This window comes from Lithobates pipiens, unplaced genomic scaffold (genome assembly GCF_037356315.1).
Source record: "Lithobates pipiens isolate NorthernLeopardFrog02 unplaced genomic scaffold, aLitPip1_a1.2 Scaffold_16, whole genome shotgun sequence".
NCBI lineage: Eukaryota > Metazoa > Chordata > Amphibia > Anura > Ranidae > Lithobates > Lithobates pipiens.
Genome location: NW_027507748.1, coordinates 613,488,189 through 613,508,800, shown reverse-complemented (window position 1 = coordinate 613,508,800; position 20,612 = coordinate 613,488,189). Strand labels below are relative to the sequence as shown.

Here is a 20,612-nt window from a genome sequence, read left to right as displayed (position 1 = left end):
ACTCACGAGCGGATTGTCAGCTGAAACCAAAGTATGACGGACAGAATTACGGAAATTCCGAAATACTTAGTACGCCAGACTGCACGCTGAAAAAGTCCGCTGAAGCCCATACACAAGCGGACTGTCCGCTGAAATGTGTTTCGGCGGACTAAGTAGGCCATACAGTCCGCCCGTGTGTACGCGGCCTTAGTGTGTGGAGGAAGCAGACTTCTGACCAATCCATTGCTTTGTCTACTACTCGCACTTTGCATCACTCATAGATCCCAACTTACCTGAACTCCTTCCCGTGGTATTTTTGTTTATTGTGCCAATGGAAGGAGCATTCCAATCCTCTGTAAAAAAATAAATAAAATATAATTAAAAACATAAATCTGAAGTCTGGGCAATAACATTAATGCCCTTTCTGTTGCCCTCCAAAAGTGTTGACTGTTTGCAAAAATATTCAAAGTACATTTTTTTACCTGCATAGACCCTGTGACATCATCAAGAGCCTTAAGACCTTCACTGCATTGTGGAAGCTGAGGGATAGTTTGCAAAATTATCTGGAGAGTGCGCTCAGCTAATTGGCACAGACATTAGCAAATCAGTGAAGTGGGGCAGGGACCTCATGCACAAGGCTTGGTTGGTGTGCGTATGTCAGTGCTGTCTTAGGAAAACTGAGAAGGAGGTTCAAGGCTGGTCACCCAGTGCTCATTGAAGCCGCAGCGGTGACCAGTGCCCTTGTAAATATATTTACAAGAAGCCATTTCCAGTGCTAAAATAAAGATTTTTTTTTAATACAGAGAGGAATACCTTCACTGGTCAGGACTCCTAATTTGCATAAAGCATTACATTTGTGTGGCAGTTTAAAAAAAAAATCACAAAAAGAAACATATGCGCATATATGTATAGTACCTTGAAAACGTTTTCAAACCCCTGAAATTTTCCACATTTTGTTGTGTTACTACCAAAAACAGAAATTTATTTTATTGAGATTTTATGTGATAGACCAAGGAAAATGATAAATGGTTTTCAGATTTTTTTGCAAATATGTGAAAAGTGTGGCGTACATTTGTATTCAGCCCCCCCCCCCCCCGAGTCAATACTTTGTAGAACCACCTTTCTCTGCAATTACAGCTGCCAGTCTTTTTGCACATCTAGTGAGTGATATTTTTGCCCATTCTTCTTTGCAAAATAGCTCAAGCTCTCTCAGATTGGATGGAGAGCGTCTGTAAACAGCAATGTTCAAGTCTTACCTCAGATTCTCAATTGGATTTAGGTCTGGACTTTGACTGGGCCATTCTAGCACATGCATATGCTTTGATCTAAACTAGGGCACTGATACTAGTATCGGTATTAGTGCTGATACCGAGTATTTGCACAAGTATCGGTACTTGTGCAAATTCACCAATACTTGAAACTGATACTTTCAGGCTCGGTTCTTTGAGCTGTCAGTGGGTCTCCCCTGTTGATAGCTGAAGTGTTAAAGAAGTTCGGTAATTGGAGCTTTCAAAAAAAAAAAAAAAAAACACAGCCAGCATTGTTTATTAACAACACTAAAATAAAAAGAAACATTGTTTCTTTTTGTATCTTTCCATTTCTTCATCTGCAGATCAAAGGGATGAACAAATGTTTCTCTGTTTAAACCCTTATTAACCCTTTATTTACTCTAATCAGCCTTAATTAACTCCCTATTCTCCTCTATTTAATTATTATTTTCCTGCTTTTTTTTTTTTATGTCTATTTTATAAACGATAAACAATTAAAACTTTTTTGTTGGCTTTGTTAGTAAATATTTTACACATATATATTAACATATATTTACACATTTCACATTGAAAAAGCACAAAACAAAAAAAATGTAGTTCATTTGTAAATAACTTTTCAATGCTTTGTACCATTACTGACAGCTGAAGTGAAAACAAAACAGTAGGTATCGGTAATTGGTATCAGCGAGTATTAAAAAAAGTACCGGTAGTTGTATTCGTTGTAAAAAAAATGTTATCGGTGCACCCCTAATAAAACCATTTCATTGTAGCGTGTATGTTTAGGGTTGTTGACCTGCTGGAAGGTGAATCTCCACCCCAGTCTCAAGTCTTTTGCAGACTCTTAACAGGTTTTGTTCTAAGATTGCCCTGTATTTGGCTCCATCCATCTTCCCATCAACTTTGACCAGCTTCCCTGTCCCCGTTGAAGAGAAGCATCTCCACAACATGATGCTGCCACCACCATGCTTCACGGTGGGGCTGGTGTGTTCAGGGAGATGTGCAGTGTTCGTTTTCTACCACACATAGTGTTTTGCTTTTAGGCCAAAAAGTTAAATTTTGCTCTCATCTGACCAGAGAACCTTCTTTCACATGTTTGCTGTCTTCCCCACATGGCTTCTCACAAACTGCAAACTGGACTTCTTATGGCTTTCTTTCAACAATGGCTTTCTTGCCACGCTTCCATAAATGCCAGATTTGGCTGCTTCTCTGATTAATGCTCTCCTTGCCCGGTCTGTCAGTTTAGGTGGACGGCCATGTCTTGGTAGGTTTGCAGTTGTGCCATACTCTTTCCATTTTCAGATGATGGGTGCTCTATGAGATATTCAAAGCTTGGGATATTTTTTTATAACCTAACCCTGCTTTAAACTTCTCCACAACTTTATCCCTGACCTGTCTGGTGTGTTCCTTGGCCTTCATGGTGCTGTTTGTTTACTAAGGTTCTCTAACAAACCCTCTAACAGACCAGCTGTTTTTATACTGAGATTAAATTACACACAGGTGGACTCTATTTACTAATTAGGTGACTTCTAAAGCCAATTAGTTCCACTAGATTTTAGTTAAGGGTATCAGAGTAAAGGAGGCTGAATACAAATGCACATCACACTTCTCATATTTGTTTGTAAAAAATATTTTAAAAACATTTATCAATTTCTTTCCACTTCACAGTTATGTGACATTTTGTGTTGCTCTATCACATAAAATCTCAATAAAATATATATTTAAGTTTTTGGTTGTAGCGTGACAAAATGTGAAAAATTTCAAGGGGTATGAATACTTTTTCAAGGCACCGTAGTTGGACACAAGGCTAATTATAGATTTTTTCTCTTTTGAAAGTGAATGCAGTTTAGATGTATTTGATATTTATTTACTCAGACAGATTTTACCTTTGTTATTTAACTGAAATTTTGGAGATTTTATTATGTTTCTGTACAATAAAATTTAATGTATTTTTTTTAACAGAAATATAGCGTTGATAAAAATTTGTATCATAGGGCATACAGAATCAAAGGGGAGTTTTCATAATGTCTGTAATGGGAGTTTTATAGTACATGTGACAAATGCAAAAATTGGGGTTGCAGTAAAAGGTGTAATATAATTTTCTTCATCCTTAAAGATTATTTCTGGTGGCTCACAGGAGTATTTAAGTTTATACTAGTTGAATCTGCAGAAAGTATATTACAGAAAGGACAGAGGTCATATCTGTAGATCTGGGAAAGCTGTTACTGTGCTCACATTTTCTTTTTTTTTCTCCCTGGGAAAGCTGAAATAGAGATTAACAGCGGGTTTATGGTTCTACACAAGAACTTAAGCTGAAAATGAAAATGTAGATTTTAGTAAGAAGACGATAATATAAAATGCCCAATGTATACAGTTTTTGATGAATTTGTATCATTTATTTTTAGCAGTTTGTTCTTATATTAAGTATAAAGTATAGTTGTTATAGTAAGTATATCTAAAGCCAAAACCTTTTTATTCCATTTTGGATAGAGTAGGGAATGGTTAAAACCCCTGATTGTTTATAATGCCGCATACACACGACTGGACTTTTCGAGGGACTAGGTCCGACGGTCTTTCCGACTGACTTTCCGAATGAACGGACTTGGCCACACACAATCACACCAAAGTCCGAAGGATTCGAACGTGATGACGTACGACCGAACTAGAATAAGGAAGTTCATAGCCAGTAGCCAATAGCTGCCCTAGCGTCGGTTTTTGTCCGTCAGACTAGCATACACACGAACTGATTTCTCGGTCCGGCGGAGTTCCAGTGGGAAAATTTAAAACATGTTCTATTTCTAAAGTCCGCCGGATTTTGGGCAAGCAAAGGTCCGATGGAGCCCCCACAAGATCGAATTGTCTGATGGATTCGTTCCATTGGACCTTTGCTGTCAAAAAGTCCAGTCGTGTGTACGTGGCATTACTTTTGCCATCTGTGTCCCAGTCAAGAGATTACCCTTTCACTTCCTGATCTATAGGCACAACAAGAAATTGGGAAAAATCTCCTTTTAGACAGTTGCCACTAAAACAAGTGTCCCCTGTGGAAGATTCCTCTGCATTTTCTTTTCTAGTGGCAACTCAACATTTTTAATTTTTCTTTACTTTCGGTTCTTATGACATTGGGTACCAAGACAGAGAGACTGCATCTACCTAGCAGGGATACAGACAGTAAAACTCACAGGGGTTTTAATCTTTCTACACGCTATCCAAAGCTAAAAAACGAAATTTGCCTGCCAATATACTTTATTTTACTTTGGAATTACAGTGTATGGCCAAAATGTTTGTGTATATCTATCAGTCCATCACATCTCTGAGTTTTTAGATATCCCATTCCAAAACCATAGGCCTTATTATGGAGTTGGCACCTGCCCTTTGTGACTTTTAACTGCTTTCACTCTACTGAAAAGGCTTTTCACAAGATTTTGAAACATATTTGTGTGAATATGTGCCAATTCAGCCAAAATATTTTTTAGAGAGTCAGGTACTGATGTTGTATTAGAAGACCTTGCTCACACCTGGTGTTCCAATACATACCAAAGGTTTTTAGTAGGGTTTAGGTCAGCGTTCTGTGCATGCCACTCAGTTCCTCCCTACCAGATTAGGCAGACCATGTCTTTATGGACCTGGATTTGTGTACAGGATCAGTCATGCTGAAAATGAAAATGTATTTTCAAAAAAGTGCTGGTAAAAGGCTGGAAGCACACAATTGTCTAAGGCAGGGGTCGGGAACCTATGGCTCGCGAGCCAGATGGGGCTGTTTTGATGGCTAAATCTGGCTCTCTCCTCTCGTGGTATGCTGATCCACGGATTGAGCCCATAGGAAAGGCCGTGGCTTCGGCCTAGATCCGGAGCCGTGGTCATCTTGGTACACCCGGAGGCGGCCTAGGTGAGCAGCAAGCTGATATCATCACCGCCTGCCTCATCTGCTCCTGGATCTGCATATTACATTGGGGGAGACGTGGATATTACAGTGGGGGAGACGTGGATATTACAGTGGGGGGAAGTGGATATTATAGTGGGGGAGAGATGACGTGGATATTACAGTGGGGGGGAGATGACGTGGATATTACAGTGGGGAGATGACATGGATATTACAGTGGGGAGATGACATGGATATTACAGTGGGGAGATGACGTGGATATTACAGTGGGGGGACATGGATATTACAGTGGGGGGAGACGTTGATATTACAGTGGGGGGGACGTGGATATTACAGTGGGAGAGACATGGATATTACAGTGGGGGGACATGGGTATTACAGTGGCGGGAGACGTGGATATTACAGTGGGGGGCGTGGATATTACAGTGGGGGACGTGGATATTATAGTGGGGGGAGATGTGGATATTACAATGGGGGGAGACGTGGATTTTACAGTGGAGGAGATTATGTGGATATTACAGTGGGGGAGGTGACGTGGATATTACAGTGAGGGAGATGTGGATATTACATTGGGGGAGACGTGATTATTACAGTGGGGGAGATGTGGACATTACAGGGAGGGAGATGTGGACATTACAGTGAGGGAGATGTGGACATTACAGTGGGGGATATGATGTGGATATTACAGTGGGGGAGATGACAACATTACAGTTATAATTAATCGAAATTAGTCGATTAAAAAAAAGAACATTAAGACCAACCTACGATCACGTTAAACGGATGGAAGTCTCAATGCCTGCATGAAGCTTAACCACATCACGTATCAACCAGACTACAAAGCCATCAGCAAAACCATGCAGCACCAGAAGTTACATTAACGGTAAGAAGTACTTTATTCATCATTGGTTAGCAACAGCATAACATTATTAAAAGAATTCAGAGGTCATGTCATGTTTGGCAACTTTGCTTTATTTCTGTGTTCTGTGATTTATCTCTTAATAAAGAATACCTGATTGTTTAATTCAGAGACTTCTTGTACTTTGAAAGTGTTGGTCTTACATAAAATGCACATTTACTTGTATTTAGTTTTAAACATATTGTATGATTCTCACGAAATTACATTTTAAAATATGTGGCGTTCATGGCTCTCTCAGTCAAAACGGTTCCCTACCCCTGGTCTAAGGTCGCGTCGCGTTGTAGCATTAGTATTAATGCAAACAGTTAAATTCTATCATTTGGAGTGGTGTCTGCTTATTGTGACCATATGTGGTCAGGTATCCACAACCATTTGGCTACATGGTGTATAAACAATTCAAGTCATCAGAAGGAGCGCCAAGCACATATTTAAATATTGATAAAAATATGTCTACTTGTTTTTCAGCAGAATTGCCTACACAAAGCCACAGGCAGTATAATGGCAATTGTGCATAGAAAGTGTTTAGAAGCTCAGACATCCCGGAAATGAAAGTCATTTTTTATCCAACATTATGATTTGCTATGATAAAGTGACCGGTACAAAGTGAGCTGATGGAACTATCATGACTATAACACACTTGGCCAGTGTTTCTGTCACTCATTAGTCTGCAGTAGACCAGTTGTCTCCAGCAGTTGCTGTGTATCTTCACACCATTTGAATTAAACAGCGATGGTCTTGATTGTGAAACATACTGACTAAGGCCCCTTTCACACATACGGACCGTTTGTCCATTTTTCATCCATACATTGACAGATGAAAGACGGACATCAGTGCATTCTTATGGAAAAACGAATGTAAATGGATGATAATCCATGTACTTCCGCTTTCATCCATTTCCGTGAACATCAGTTTTTTTGAACAGATGAAAGCCCTATTTTTCATCTGTTAAGAAAACGGAACGGAGGATAAACGGATGCAAATGGACAAGCGGTCCGTGGTTGCATCCCATATTGCATTGGTTGTTAGGCGCAACCAGTCACTTATGGGGGGGGGGGGGGTTGTAGTGGAGAAAGACAGGACAGGAGGAGAGCAGTATACACAGTGAGGGGGCAGTCTGTACAGCAGGCTCCCGCACTTGCTGATGCTGACTGTCACTGTCGGCTTTTAAATGCTCTCTTTTTTTCTATACTTCATAGCGCCGAGAAGGGGGCGATCATTCAGGCCCACCACTAAATTAAGCAAAGGGGCGGGGTCACCCGGTGACCCTGCCCCTTTGTTTAACCACTTAAGGACCGAAGGATTTGCCCCTTAATGACCAGGCCTTTTTCTTTTTTTGCTATACCACACTGTGTCCATTTAACTGACAATTGCGCAGTCGTGTGACGCTATACCCAAATAAAATTGATGTCATTTTTTCCCACAAATAGAGCTTTCTTTTGGTGGTAATTTTGTTTGTGCTATAAAAAAAAGAGCAACCATTTTGAAAAAAAACAATACTTTTTGCTATAATACATATCCAAATTTTTTTTTTGAAAAAACTATTTTTTAATCAGCTTAGGCCAATATGTATTCTTCTACATATTTTTGGTAAAAATCGCAATAAGTGTATTTTGTTTGGTTTGCGCAAAAGTTATAGCATCTACAAAATATGAGATATAATTATGGCATTTAAAAAAAAAACATTTTTTTACTAGTAATGGCAGCGATCTGCGATTTTTAGCGGGACTGTGAGATTGCAGTGGACAGATCGAACATTTTTAACACTTTTTGGGGACCATTGACATTTATACAGTGATCAGAGCTAAAAATAGGCACTGATTACTGTATAAATGTCACTGGCAGGGAAGAGGTTAACACTAGGGAGCAATTAAGGGGTTAAATGTGTTACCTAAGGAGTGTTTTTAACTGTGGGGGGATGGGAATGCCTGGAGGAGACCGATCGCTGTTCCTAATCAGTAGGAACAGGAAATTGGTCTCTCCTCCCCTGACCGAATGGAGATCTGTCTATTTACATTGACAGATCTCCATTCTGTCTCTGTCAGAAGCCCGCCGGCAGGGCCGGACTGGGAATAAAAACCAGCCCTGGAAAAAATTTCACACCAGCTCCATAGCATTATTATACCAAGCCAAAAGCTAATTTTTTTTTTCTTGTTCATAAAAGGGAAAAAACATACATTTTAAAGCACAGAGACCACAGAAAGAATACACTACGGTAAGGGGGGTGGGGTTACTGATATAAGGGGCAAACCTTTATATTAGTGCACCCTTATATTATTGTATTCATTCCCCTTTACATCAGTGACCCCCCTCAGACTGACCTGGCGGCACAGTCACTGACCTCCTCTCAGGCCTCACCAGTGCCTATCAAATGCAGCCTTACTGTGCCCCTCAATGCAGCTCGCTGTGCCTATCTGCAGCCTAACTGTACCCATAAATGCAGCCTCACTGCACCCACCTGCAGCCTCGTCAGTGCCCATAAATACAGCCTCACTGTGCCCATTTGCAGCCTCACTGTGCCCATTCAAGCAGCCTCACTGTGCCCATTCAAGCAGCCTCACTGGGCCCATTCAAGCAGCCTCACTGGGCCCATCTGCAGCCTCACTGGGCCCATCTGCATTACATTTAAAAGCTGACAGTGACAGTCAGCGTTGGCAAGTGAGGGAGCCTGTCTGTACACTCCCGAGTCCTGCTGCTGCTTCCATTGACAGCAGGACTTGCCCCCCCCCCCGCTCCCCTGTCACTGGACTTGATTGACAGCAGCAGGGACCAATGGCTCCTGCTGCTATCAATCTATCCAATGAGGACCCATCGCTGGAAAGATCGGGTTCAGGTAACTAAAAGGAGGGCTCTGGGGGCAGCTGCACAACAAAAGGTTTTTCACCTTAATGCATACAATGAATCAAGGTGAAAAACTTTGAGACTTTACAACACCTTTAACCACCTCAATACATGGCACTTACACCCCCTTCCTGCCCAGGCCATTTTCAGCTTTCAGCGCTGTCACACTTTGAATGACAATTGCGCGGTAATGCTACACTGTAACCATGTGAAATTTCTATCATTTTCTTCACACAAATAGAGCTTTCTTTTGGTGGTATTTAATTACTTCTGGGTTTTTCATTTTTTCCTAAAAAAAGACTGAAAATATTGAAAAAAAAAAAGTTTTTCTTAGTTTCTTTCAGTAAATTTTGTAAATAAGTCATTTTTCTCCTTCACTGATGGGCGCTGATGAGGCTGAACTGATGGGCACTGATGAGATGGCACTTATGGGCACTAAGGCAGCACTTATGAGCACTGATAGGTGGCACAGATAGGTGGCACTGGTGGGCACAGATAGACAGCACTGGTGGGCATAGATTGGTGGCACTGGTGGGCACTGATGGGCATTGATGGGTGGCATTGATGGGCAGCAGTGATGGGCATTGATGGGCAGCACTGATAGCCAGCACTGACTGGCATCATTAATGGCCACTGATTGCTGGTAGTGGTGGGTACTCAATGCTGGCACTGGTGGGTACTTATTGTTGGCACTTTGGGGCTTTATTGTAATCAGGGCACTGATGATCAGTGCCTTGATTACATACCTAGATTTTCTCTGCAAGGAGATGCAGCTGATCAGCCCCCTTTTATCACACTCTGTCAGTGTGAGGCGAGGAGCACCAATTACCGGCATCTCTGTGTTTACATGTGACCGGCTGTGATTCAACACAGCTGATCACGTGGTTAAGGAGCTGCGACTGTGGCTCTTTACAGAAATCAAGGTCACCATGCTGCTTGACCCCACGAAAGTGACCATTCTGGGAAGCCGTCATATGATGTCCACCCAGAACGAAAGCGACGGGGCGGGCGACAAGTGGTTAAAACTAAAAAAAGCCTTTTTCGGACAAGGTAAAATCAGTATTTTATGCTAGAAAATTACTTAGGCCGCGTACACACGGGCGGACTGTTCGCCCAACCTTGTTCGGCAAACAGTTTCATCAAACAGTCCGCTCAAAATTTGCATGAGCGGACTTGCCCACACACGAGCGGACTGTTTGACGAACAAGGTTGGGCAAACAGTTCGCTCAACTTTTGAAATGAACGGACTCGCCCATGTAAGGCGGAGGCAAATCCGCCCATTTCGAGCGCGTGTACAGGTAGGCGGGGCCCGCGAAGGAGACGTCGCGGGCTCCGCCGCCTGGAATGGGCTTAAAGGGAACCCCAACGCCGAAAAAAATCGGCGTGGGGGTTCCCCCCAAGTCCACACCAGACCCTTGTCCGAGCACGCTACCCGGCCGGCCAGGAAAGGGGGGCGAGCGAGCGCGCCCCCCCTCCTGAGCCGTACCAGGCCGCGTGCCCTCAACATGGGGGGGTGCCTTGGGGAAGGGGGGGCCGCGCGGCCCCCCCACCCCAAAGCACCTTGTCCCCATGTTGATGAGGACAAGGGCCTCTTCCCGACAACCCTGGCCGTTGGTTGTCGGGGTCTGCGGGCGGGGGGCTTATCGGAATCCGGGAGCCCCCTTTAAGAAGGGGGCCCCCGGATACCGGCCCCCCACCCTATGTGAATGAGTATGGGGTACAATGTACCCCTACCCATTCACCTGTGAACTAAAGTACAATAAAAAACACAACACAGAGAAAAAATATTTTATTGCACAGCTCCGGGGGTCTTCGGGGGTCTTCTCGCCGGACTCCTCCGCTATGTGTGTGTAGCTCTTTTGCTAGCGGAGGAGTCCGGCTTTCTTCCTCCCCGCCGCCGGCCTCTTCTCCCGACTTCGGGGGTCTTGTCCCCCTCTTCGGTTCTTCTGCCGAGCCACCGCGCCTGGTCCGGTGGCCCGGTCTTCTGTCGCCGTCTTCCGTTCTTCTGTCGCCGCCTTCGGTTCTTCTGCCGGGCCACCGCGCCTTCTTGTAGCTCTTTTACAGGCGGTGGCCCGGTCTTCTGTCGCCGCTGCCGCCTTCCGTTCTTGTTCTTCTTCTTGTTCTTCTTCTTCTTCTCCTGGAGATGTTGACTCGACGATCTCTCCGGCCGGAATGCCAGAGCCGCGCTGTGCGGTCACTTATATAGTGACAATGGGGCGGTGTCACATGGTATATGTCACATGGGTTGGTCACATGGTGACCCCGCCCCCTTACGATGTCATAGTCCCCATGTGACATCAACCCATGTGACCAACCCATGTGACATATACCATGTGACACCGCCCCATTGTCACTATATAAGTGGCAGCGGAGCGTGTCCCTGGCATTCCAGCCGGAGAGATCATCGAGTCAACATCTCCAGGAGAAGAAGAAGAAGAACAAGAAGAAGAACAAGAAGAAGAACAAGAACGGAAGGCGGCGGCGGCGGCGACGGCGGCGACGACAGCGGCGACAGAAGACCGGGCCACCGCCTGTAAAAGAGCTACAAGAAGGCGCGGTGGCCCGGCAGAAGAACCGAAGGCGGCGACAGAAGAACGGAAGACGGCGACAGAAGACCGGGCCACCGGACCAGGCGCGGTGGCCCGGCAGAAGAACCGAAGAGGGGGACAAGACCCCCGAAGTCGGGAGAAGAGGCCGGCGGCGGGGAGGAAGAAAGCCGGACTCCTCCGCTAGCAAAAGAGCTACACACACATAGCGGAGGAGTCCGGCGAGAAGACCCCCGAAGACCCCCGGAGCTGTGCAATAAAATATTTTTTCTCTGTGTTGTGTTTTTTATTGTACTTTAGTTCACAGGTGAATGGGTAGGGGTACATTGTACCCCATACTCATTCACATAGGGTGGGGGGCCGGTATCCGGGGGCCCCCTTCTTAAAGGGGCTCCCGGATTCCGATAAGCCCCCCGCCCGCAGACCCCGACAACCAACGGCCAGGGTTGTCGGGAAGAGGCCCTTGTCCTCATCAACATGGGGACAAGGTGCTTTGGGGTGGGGGGGCCGCGCGGCCCCCCCTTCCCCAAGGCACCCCCCATGTTGAGGGCACGCGGCCTGGTACGGCTCAGGAGGGGGGGCGCGCTCGCTCGCCCCCCTTTCCTGGCCGGCCGGGTAGCGTGCTCGGACAAGGGTCTGGTGTGGACTTGGGGGGAACCCCCACGCCGATTTTTTTCGGCGTTGGGGTTCCCCTTTAAGCCCATTCCAGGCGGCGGAGCCCGCGACGTCTCCTTCGCGGGCCCCGCCTACCTGTACACGCGCTCGAAATGGGCGGACTTTCCGAGCGGGAACAGTCCGCTCATTTCGAAAGTACAGCGGACAAGCCCACACACGGGCGGACTGTTCGCTCAAACACAGTTTCAGCGGACAGTTTTTCGGAATTTCCGAAAGAGTTTGTCCGTCCAACTGTCCGCTGAAACTGTCCGCTGAAAGCCCACACACGAGCGGACTGTCCGCCCAAACACTGTTCAGCGGACAAGGTTGGGCGAACAGTCCGCCCGTGTGTACGCGGCCTAAGAACCTCTAAACATTATATATATATTTTTAGCAGAGACCCTAGAGAATAAAGTGGTGATCGTTGCAATATTTTATGTCACGCGGTATTTGCGCACGGTTTTTCAAACACAATTTTTTGGAAAAAAAATACACTTCAATTAATTAAAATAAACTAAACAGTAAAGTTAGCCAATTTTTTTGTATAATGTGAAAGATGATGTTGCGTCAAGAATCGTGATCTTTATTCTAAGCAAAATAATCATGATTATCAAGTGGTTAAGTGGATGTAAAGAACTGATGTAAACTGATGCAAAACTGATGTACTGATGTAAACTGATCCGTTTTTTCTTTGAAATAACGTGACTGAACTGATGAAACAAACTGAAGGCATGTGTGGGCCTAAAGTGACCGGTAATAGTTTTTCATATTTCATTGGCACATTCATTTCAAACTTGCATGGTAAAGGTATCCTCTGCTTCCAGGTGTCCAGGAGCTTCACATCGGAGACAGGTGTTAGATCAGAGAAGAGCCAGCAAGCTGCAAATAGACATTGAAGACACAGAAAATATCCCAGCTGTCATTGATCATCCGACAACCGTATCTCCAGATGTGGACAAGGCTGGGACAGCACTACTGGAGAGAAACTCAACTCCAACTGTGCTTCCTGTATGGTCAGATGAACAAGGATTTGATAATCCTGCCTTTGAGGAAAGCACCGTGTCTGACAGTATGTATAGCAACACACTCTTGTCTTTAATTGAGAAAAAAAAAGATTAAGAAAAAACCTTTGTACCGATGTGAGGCAAGAAGCTGAAGTATGCAAGCTCTTGTCACCTAAGGTGAAATTCAGGCAAAAATCATAATCTCAGGATTGTGTCTTTAGTGCTCAATGGTTTGATTCTCTGTTCTCTTAGTAGATGAATGTGCAAAGGCTTGTACCATATGACCAAAACTTTGTGGACACCTGACCATTACACCTGTATGAACTTATTGTAAACCTTATTCCAAAACTATGAGCACTAATATGGAATTGGTTGCTAATTTTCTGGGAAGGCTTTCCACAAGATTTTGGAGTGCACCTTTAAGAATTTGTGCCCATTCAGTCAAACAAGCGTTTGTGAGGTCAAGACTTGGCTTTCAATTGGCATTCTAAAGCCTCGTACACACGATAGGACTTTGTACAAACGTTCCCTTGGATTTTTGTACAAAGGGTGTCGGCCCTGAACTTGTATTGCATACACACAGCAAGACTTTTTCAGCCAACTTTCACCAAATCACGTGTTTTTTCTGCTCTTTACCGCCATCTTTGGTCAACTTTTGTATTGTTGTCTGATCTTTTGCATTGGTTCTGAGCATGCCTGTTTGTACTTTGTACAAAAGTCCTATGGTTTTCTGTACACACGATCAGACTTTGCTCCATCGGACTTTTGTTGCCAGAAAGTTTGTCCGTTTGCACAGCCAACAAAAGTCTGATGAAAACCAAAAAAGTTTGTCCGATGGAGCGTACACACGGTCGGATGTTGCTCCAAAACAGCTAATTTGCATGTTTGTTGTCAAAAAGTCTGATCGTGTGTATGGGCCTTAATAATTCAAAGGGGTGTCTGTCCACATACTTTTGAGTGGTAAGTGTAAAGCCTCATACACAGGATAGGACTTTGTACAAACTTTCCCTTGGATTTTTGTACAAAGGGTGTCGGCCCTGAACTTGTATTGCATACACACAGCAAGACTTTTTCAGCCAACTTTCACCAAATCACGTGTTTTTTCTGCTCTTTACCGCCATCTTTGGTCAACTTTTGTATTGTTGTCTGATCTTTTGCATTGGTTCTGAGCATGCCTGTTTGTACTTTGTACAAAAGTCCTATGGTTTTCTGTACACACGATCAGACTTTGCTCCATCGGACTTTTGTTGCCAGAAAGTTTGTCCGTTTGCACAGCCAACAAAAGTCTGATGAAAACCAAAAAAGTTTGTCCGATGGAGCGTACACACGGTTGGATGTTGCTCCAAAACAGCTAATTTGCATGTTTGTTGTCAAAAAGTCTGATCGTGTGTATGGGCCTTAATAATTCAAAGGGGTGTCTGTCCACATACTTTTGAGTGGTAAGTGTAAAGCCTCATACACAGGATAGGACTTTGTACAAACTTTCCCTTGGATTTTTGTACAAAGGGTGTCGGCCCTGAACTTGTATTGCATACACACAGCAAGACTTTTTCAGCCAACTTTCACCAAATCACTTGTTTTTTCTGCTCTTTACCGCCATCTTTGGTCAACTTTTGTATTGTTGTCTGATCTTTTGCATTGGTTCTGAGCATGCCTGTTTGTACTTTGTACAAAAGTCCTATGGTTTTCTGTACACACGATCAGACTTTGCTCCATCGGACTTTTGTTGCCAGAAAGTTTGTCCGTTCGCACAGCCAACAAAAGTCCGATGAAAACCAAAAAAGTTTGTCCGATGGAGCGTACACACAGTCGGATGTTGCTCCAAAACAGCTAATTTGCATGTTTGTTGTCAAAAAGTCTGATCGTGTGTATGGGCCTTTATTCATCCTGAGGGTGTTTAATAGGGTGAAGTCAGGGTTCTGTGCAGGTCACTTAAGTTCCACACCAAACTCCTCAATCCATGTCTTTACGAAGCTGGCTTTGTACACACAATTGAACTCTAAAGCCTCATACACACGATAGGACTTTGTACAAACTTTCCCTTGGATTTTTGTACAAAGGGCGTCGGCCCTGAACTTGTATTGCATACACACAGCAGGACTTTTTCAGCCAACTTTCACCAAATCACGTGTTTTTTCTGCTCTTTACCGCTATCTTTGGTCAACTTTTGTATTGTTGTCTGATCTTTTGCATTGGTTCTGAGCATGCCTGTTTGTAGTTTGTACAAAAGTCCTATGGTTTTCTGTACACACGATCAGACTTTGCTCCATTGGACTCCATTGTTGCCAGAAAGTTTGTCCGTTTGCACAGCCAACAAAAGTCTGATAAAAACCAAAAAAGTTTGTCCGATGGAGCGTACACACGGTCGGATGTTGCTCCAAAACAGCTAATTTGCATGTTTTGTTGTCAAAAAGTCTGATCGTGTGTATGGGCCTTAAGTGTGATGTTCAGGTGTTCACAAACTTTTACCCATATAATTGATTTAGATCTATTTATCCTGTTTCAACGGGCTGTGTTCAGGGATACTCTATGATTTCTTAAGCCCCAATTGACTGACTCTTTGTTCGAATCAAGACCTCCAAAGCTGCTTCTATGGTTTTCTGATCCCCACACACCAGGTATTGAAATCTCCTCAAAAGCACTGTCTAACCTTTTTGAGTCTTTTTATTGTTGTCATTAGAGAGTATTATGCCTTAAATTACTTAAATCCTGCTGTTTACTAAATTGGATTAAAGAGGAAGTAAACTCTCCCACTTTGATGCTTCTCTTCATTTAGTCCATTATAATAAGTAATTATCAGACTATAGCCACTGTAATCCAGCCCAAGTCACATATCACTTACTGTTTAAAGAAACTTTAAAAAACTTGTTTCCAGGGGTTAGGCAGCGCCATCTTAAGTATTGTTTTCTGAGTCCAGAGTGGAGTGTATTTCCGCCCTTACATTGAGCACTTCCTGTACTGTTAACCAAGCCTCCTTCTCAATCCAACGTTTCTATGGCAACCCTGCTTCCCTGTTCATAGCTGACTTGTTTTATTTCATAGTATTTACTTGTGCCCATGTCTGTTTCCCTTTGTCAGTCTTATCAGCTTCAGCTGATAAGACTGCAGTAATGGTGAGGTTTACACTGCATGTGATGTCACATGGTCACATGGGGTGTAGGAGGACGCTCTGAATGAGTCTGAAGTCTCCTGGGATATCAGTGTTGTACCATAGGAAGTCCTGATAACAGATAGATAAGACATAGAGAGTGTGCCAGTAAATCAGGGGATATCTGGGCATGTTCAGTGACTTCATTCTAAAGAACAAAAAGGATTACAACAATACTAAGCAAGGAGATATCTACAAGCAGCGTTCATTAGGGATTTGTATGCTTATTTACATGGGACAAAGTTGTGGGGGAGAGTTTACAACCACTTTAAAGGTTTTATAATTCTAATATACATATTACATAGTTAAACACCTATCCCAAATATACATTCTCCTCTGTAAACAGACTTCCATTTTGGTAGAAAAAAAAGCTCAAAAGGAAACATTTTTTAAAATATATTTTCAGATAAACATAAAAAAGGTTACCTTGATGTAAATAATTATATCAATGTGTGTTAATGTTTTAAAAACATTTAAATGCATATTTTTCAGTTTTATGTATACACATAGGCAGCCATATTTGTACGTACATACTCAGACTCTCTTTCCTTTGTAGTGCTACACGATCTGTTTAACTGCGCTTCTCACAATGCAAGTCTATAAATTGGCCAATTCTTTAAAAGCAATGTGTTCCCCGTGTGGCTAATATCTTAACTTGGCATTTGTTAAGACAGACAGCGTAATTGCACCGAGCCACTGAGACCTCCTAGTGGTTAATCTACAATATATATATATATATATATATATATATATATATATATATATATATATATATATATATATATATATATATATATATATATAATACAATAACAAAAACATGGAAGTGCAACATTGTAAAAATGTGAAAGTCATAAAAATTACTCAAATAACTCAAAATATACCTTTACAGAAAATACACAAGGTTGCTGAAAATGCATTATACCTTCCTTTACAACTACTTATGACTAAAATTGTATTGTGTTAAACACCAATTGTAAATGTCTTTGTTCAGGCCATTTGTTGGTACACTGGGCACAAGCAATCTACATGGGAAAACAATACACTTTATTGTTTATTTTAATGGCGGGTACTGTAGCTAAGCCTTGTTTCCTTTTAACATCATATAAATCTATCCAGAACTGGTGTTTCCATTCTTTAGTGTACATTTATGTATCCATTGTTTGCTCCCTAGATGGGAAAGCAGCTGCAGTTGTAATTATCGTTCCCTTGTCTTTCAGTGTGTACACAAAGCAGTTTAGATCCCAAGGTCAGGTGCCAGAGACGTTTCCTTTCCTGTTTACATTGCAGTGTTATATATTTAGGAATACACAATGTGGGAAACTACAAAAGCAATTACAACTAATCTCCATAGTCATATTCATCTGATAGAAAATAATGCCTCTAGTTTATGCTATTAAATGTAGTGCCAAAATAAATAAACCATTGCTTTTATGCCGATAAGGCAGTGTCAAAAATGTAAAAGTTTTTTTGGGTTTTTTTTGGACTGCAAAATAACTAGGCTTATCACTGTTACAGTGCCTTGAAAAATAATTCACACCCCTTGAAATATTCCATATTTTGTCATATTACAACCAAAAACTAAATGTTATTTTATTGGGATTTTATGTGCTAGACCAACACAAAGTGGCACATAATTGTGAAGTGGAAGAAAAATTATAAATGGTTTTCCACATTTTTTATTAATATCTAAAAAGTGTGGCATGCGTTTTGTATTCAGCCGCCTTTACTCTGATACCCCTAACTAAAATCTAGTGGAACCATTTGCCTTCAGAAGTCATCTAATTTTTAAATCGAGTCCACCTGTGTGTAATGTAATCTTAGTATAAATACAGCTGTTCTCTGAAGCCCTCGGATGTTTGTTAGATAACCTTAGTGAACAAACAGCATCATGAAGAGCAAGGAACACACTAGACAGGTCAGGAATTAAGTTGTAGAAAAGTTTAAAGCATCTCACGGGACACTGTTCAATCCATAATCTGGAAATGGAAAAAAATATGGCACAACTGCAAACCTACCAAGACATGGCTATCCACCTATACCGAAAGACCGGGCAAGGAGAGCATTAATCAGAGAAGTAGCAAAGAGGCCCATAGTAACTCTGGAGGAGCTTTAGAGATCCACAGCTTAGGTGGGAGAATCTGTCCACAGGACAACTATTAGTTGTGCACTCCACAAATCTGCCCTTTATGGAAGAGTGGCAAGAGAAGAAAGCCATAAAAAGCCCAGTGTGCTGTTTGCGAGCCATGTGGGGGACACAGCAAACATGTGGAAGAAAGTGCTCTGGTCAGATGAGACCAAAATTTAACTTTTTGGACTAAAAGCAAAACACTATATGTGGCAGAAAAGTAACACTGCACATCACCCTGAACACACCATCGTGAAACATGGTGATGGCATCATCATGTTGTGGGGATGCTTTTCATCAGCAGGGACAGCTGGTCAGAGTTGATGGGAAGATGGATGGGGCCAAATACAGGGCAATCCTAGAAGAAAACCTGTTAGTCTGCAAAAGACTTGAGGCTGGGACTGATGTTCACCTTCCAGCAGGACAACAACCCTAAACATACAGCCAGAGCTACAATGGAATGGTTTAGATCAAAGCATATTCATGTGTTAGAATGGCCCAGTGAAAGTCCAGACCTAAATCCAATTGAGAATCTGTAGCCGAACTTGAAAATTGCTGTTCACCGACGCTCTCTATCCAATCTGACAGAGCTTCAGCTATTTTGCAAATAAGAATGGGCAAAAATTTCACTCTCTAGATGTGCAAAGCTAGTAGAGACATCCCCGGGCACATTTAACCCCTTCCTTGGCCGCCAGCTGGATTATAAGTGCCCCGCTAGCAGTCGAATAGCGCCTCTAAAATGACAATAAAGCGCTGCTAAAACTAGCAGTGGTTTACCATCAACGCCTGCCCGCTCCAGTGTGAGAGCAGCTTTAAGTAATAAGTGATATTTATTGAGATTATAGTGAGATTATTTCTTACATTTAAACATTTATTAAACAAAACAAAGCTCCAATCAGTTCACTTGTATGTATAGTTTAGACAAAAAAAACTAAAAAAAACTATATATTAACCACTTGCAGACCGGACCATTTTGCTGGTCAAAGACCAGACCACTTTTTGCGATTCGGCACTGCGTCGCTTTAACTGACAATTGCGCGGTCGTGCGACGTGGCTCCCAAACAAAATTGACGTCCTTTTTTTCCCACAAATAGAGCTTTCTTTTGGTGGTATTTGATCACCCCTGCGGTTTTTATTTTTTGCGCTATAAACAAAAATAGATCGACAATTTTGAAAAAAACGCATTATTTTTTACTTTTTGTTATAATAAATATCCCCCAAAAATATATAAAAAAACATTTTTTTCCCTCTGTTTAGGCCGATACGTATTCTTCTACATATTTTTGGTAAAAAAAATCGCAATAAGCGATTATTGATTTGTTTGCGCAAAAGTTATAGCGTTTACAAAATAGGGATAGTTTTATAGCATTTTTATTAATAATTTTTTTATTATTTTTTTTTACTAGTAATGGCGGCGATCAGCGATTTTTATTGTGACTGCAACATTGTGGGGGACCCATCGGACATAGCTATATAAATGCAGTGATTCCTGTGTAAATGACACTGGCAGCGAAGGGGTTAACCAGTGGGTGGCAGTGTAGGGGTGTGTTACTAACTGTGGGGGGGGTTGGGCTTTCATTTAGTGAACACTGATCTCTGCTCCAATCACATGGAGCAGAGATCAGCGTCACTAGTTGCTAGGCAGAATGGAGAAATGCTGTTTACACGGCATTTCCTCCATTCGGCCGCTCCGTGAGACGATCGCGGGGATGGCCGCGGCGATTGAGTCCGCGGGTCCCGCGACCGGACTCACGGGGGTCCCGGCCAGCGCGGGAGCGCGCCGCCGCCGGCGCGCTCCCGATGACAGGGCGGCATTGAATATTGGACGTACCTGTACGCCAATATGCCTGCCCGTGCCATTCTGTCGACATGCATCGTCGTGCGCTGGTCGGGAAGTGGTTAAATACACAAAAACAGGTAATCAAAACTGTTGGATGAAAAAAAATGGGCTAACTTTACTGTTTTATTTTTTTTTTTGTTAAATCATTAGTGTATTTTTTCCACAAAAATTGCATTTGAAAGACCTCTGCGCAAATACCGTGTGACATAAACTATTGCAACAACCGCTATTTTATTCCCTAGGGTCTCTGCGAAAAAAATATATAATTTTTGGGGGTTCTAAGTGATTTTATAGCAGAAAATACAGGATTTTTACTTGTAAGCATCAAGTGTCAGAAAAGATTTAGTCTTTAAATGGTTAAACTGAGAACTCCTACACACACAGCTCAGTTCATTGATAATTATAAACATTGTA

At 42.6% G+C, this 20,612-nt stretch overlaps 1 protein-coding gene across 1 annotated transcript in view; it reads left to right on the top strand.

Moving 5' to 3' along the window:
• The window catches only part of LNX2 (ligand of numb-protein X 2), a 234,197-nt gene that overhangs the window by 158,405 nt on the left and 55,180 nt on the right, over positions 1–20,612 (top strand). Inside the window, exon 3 of the mRNA XM_077484068.1 lies at positions 12,903–13,147. Within this exon, the coding sequence (XP_077340194.1) occupies positions 12,903–13,147 (245 nt within the window). The remainder of the gene's footprint in view (positions 1–12,902; positions 13,148–20,612) is intronic.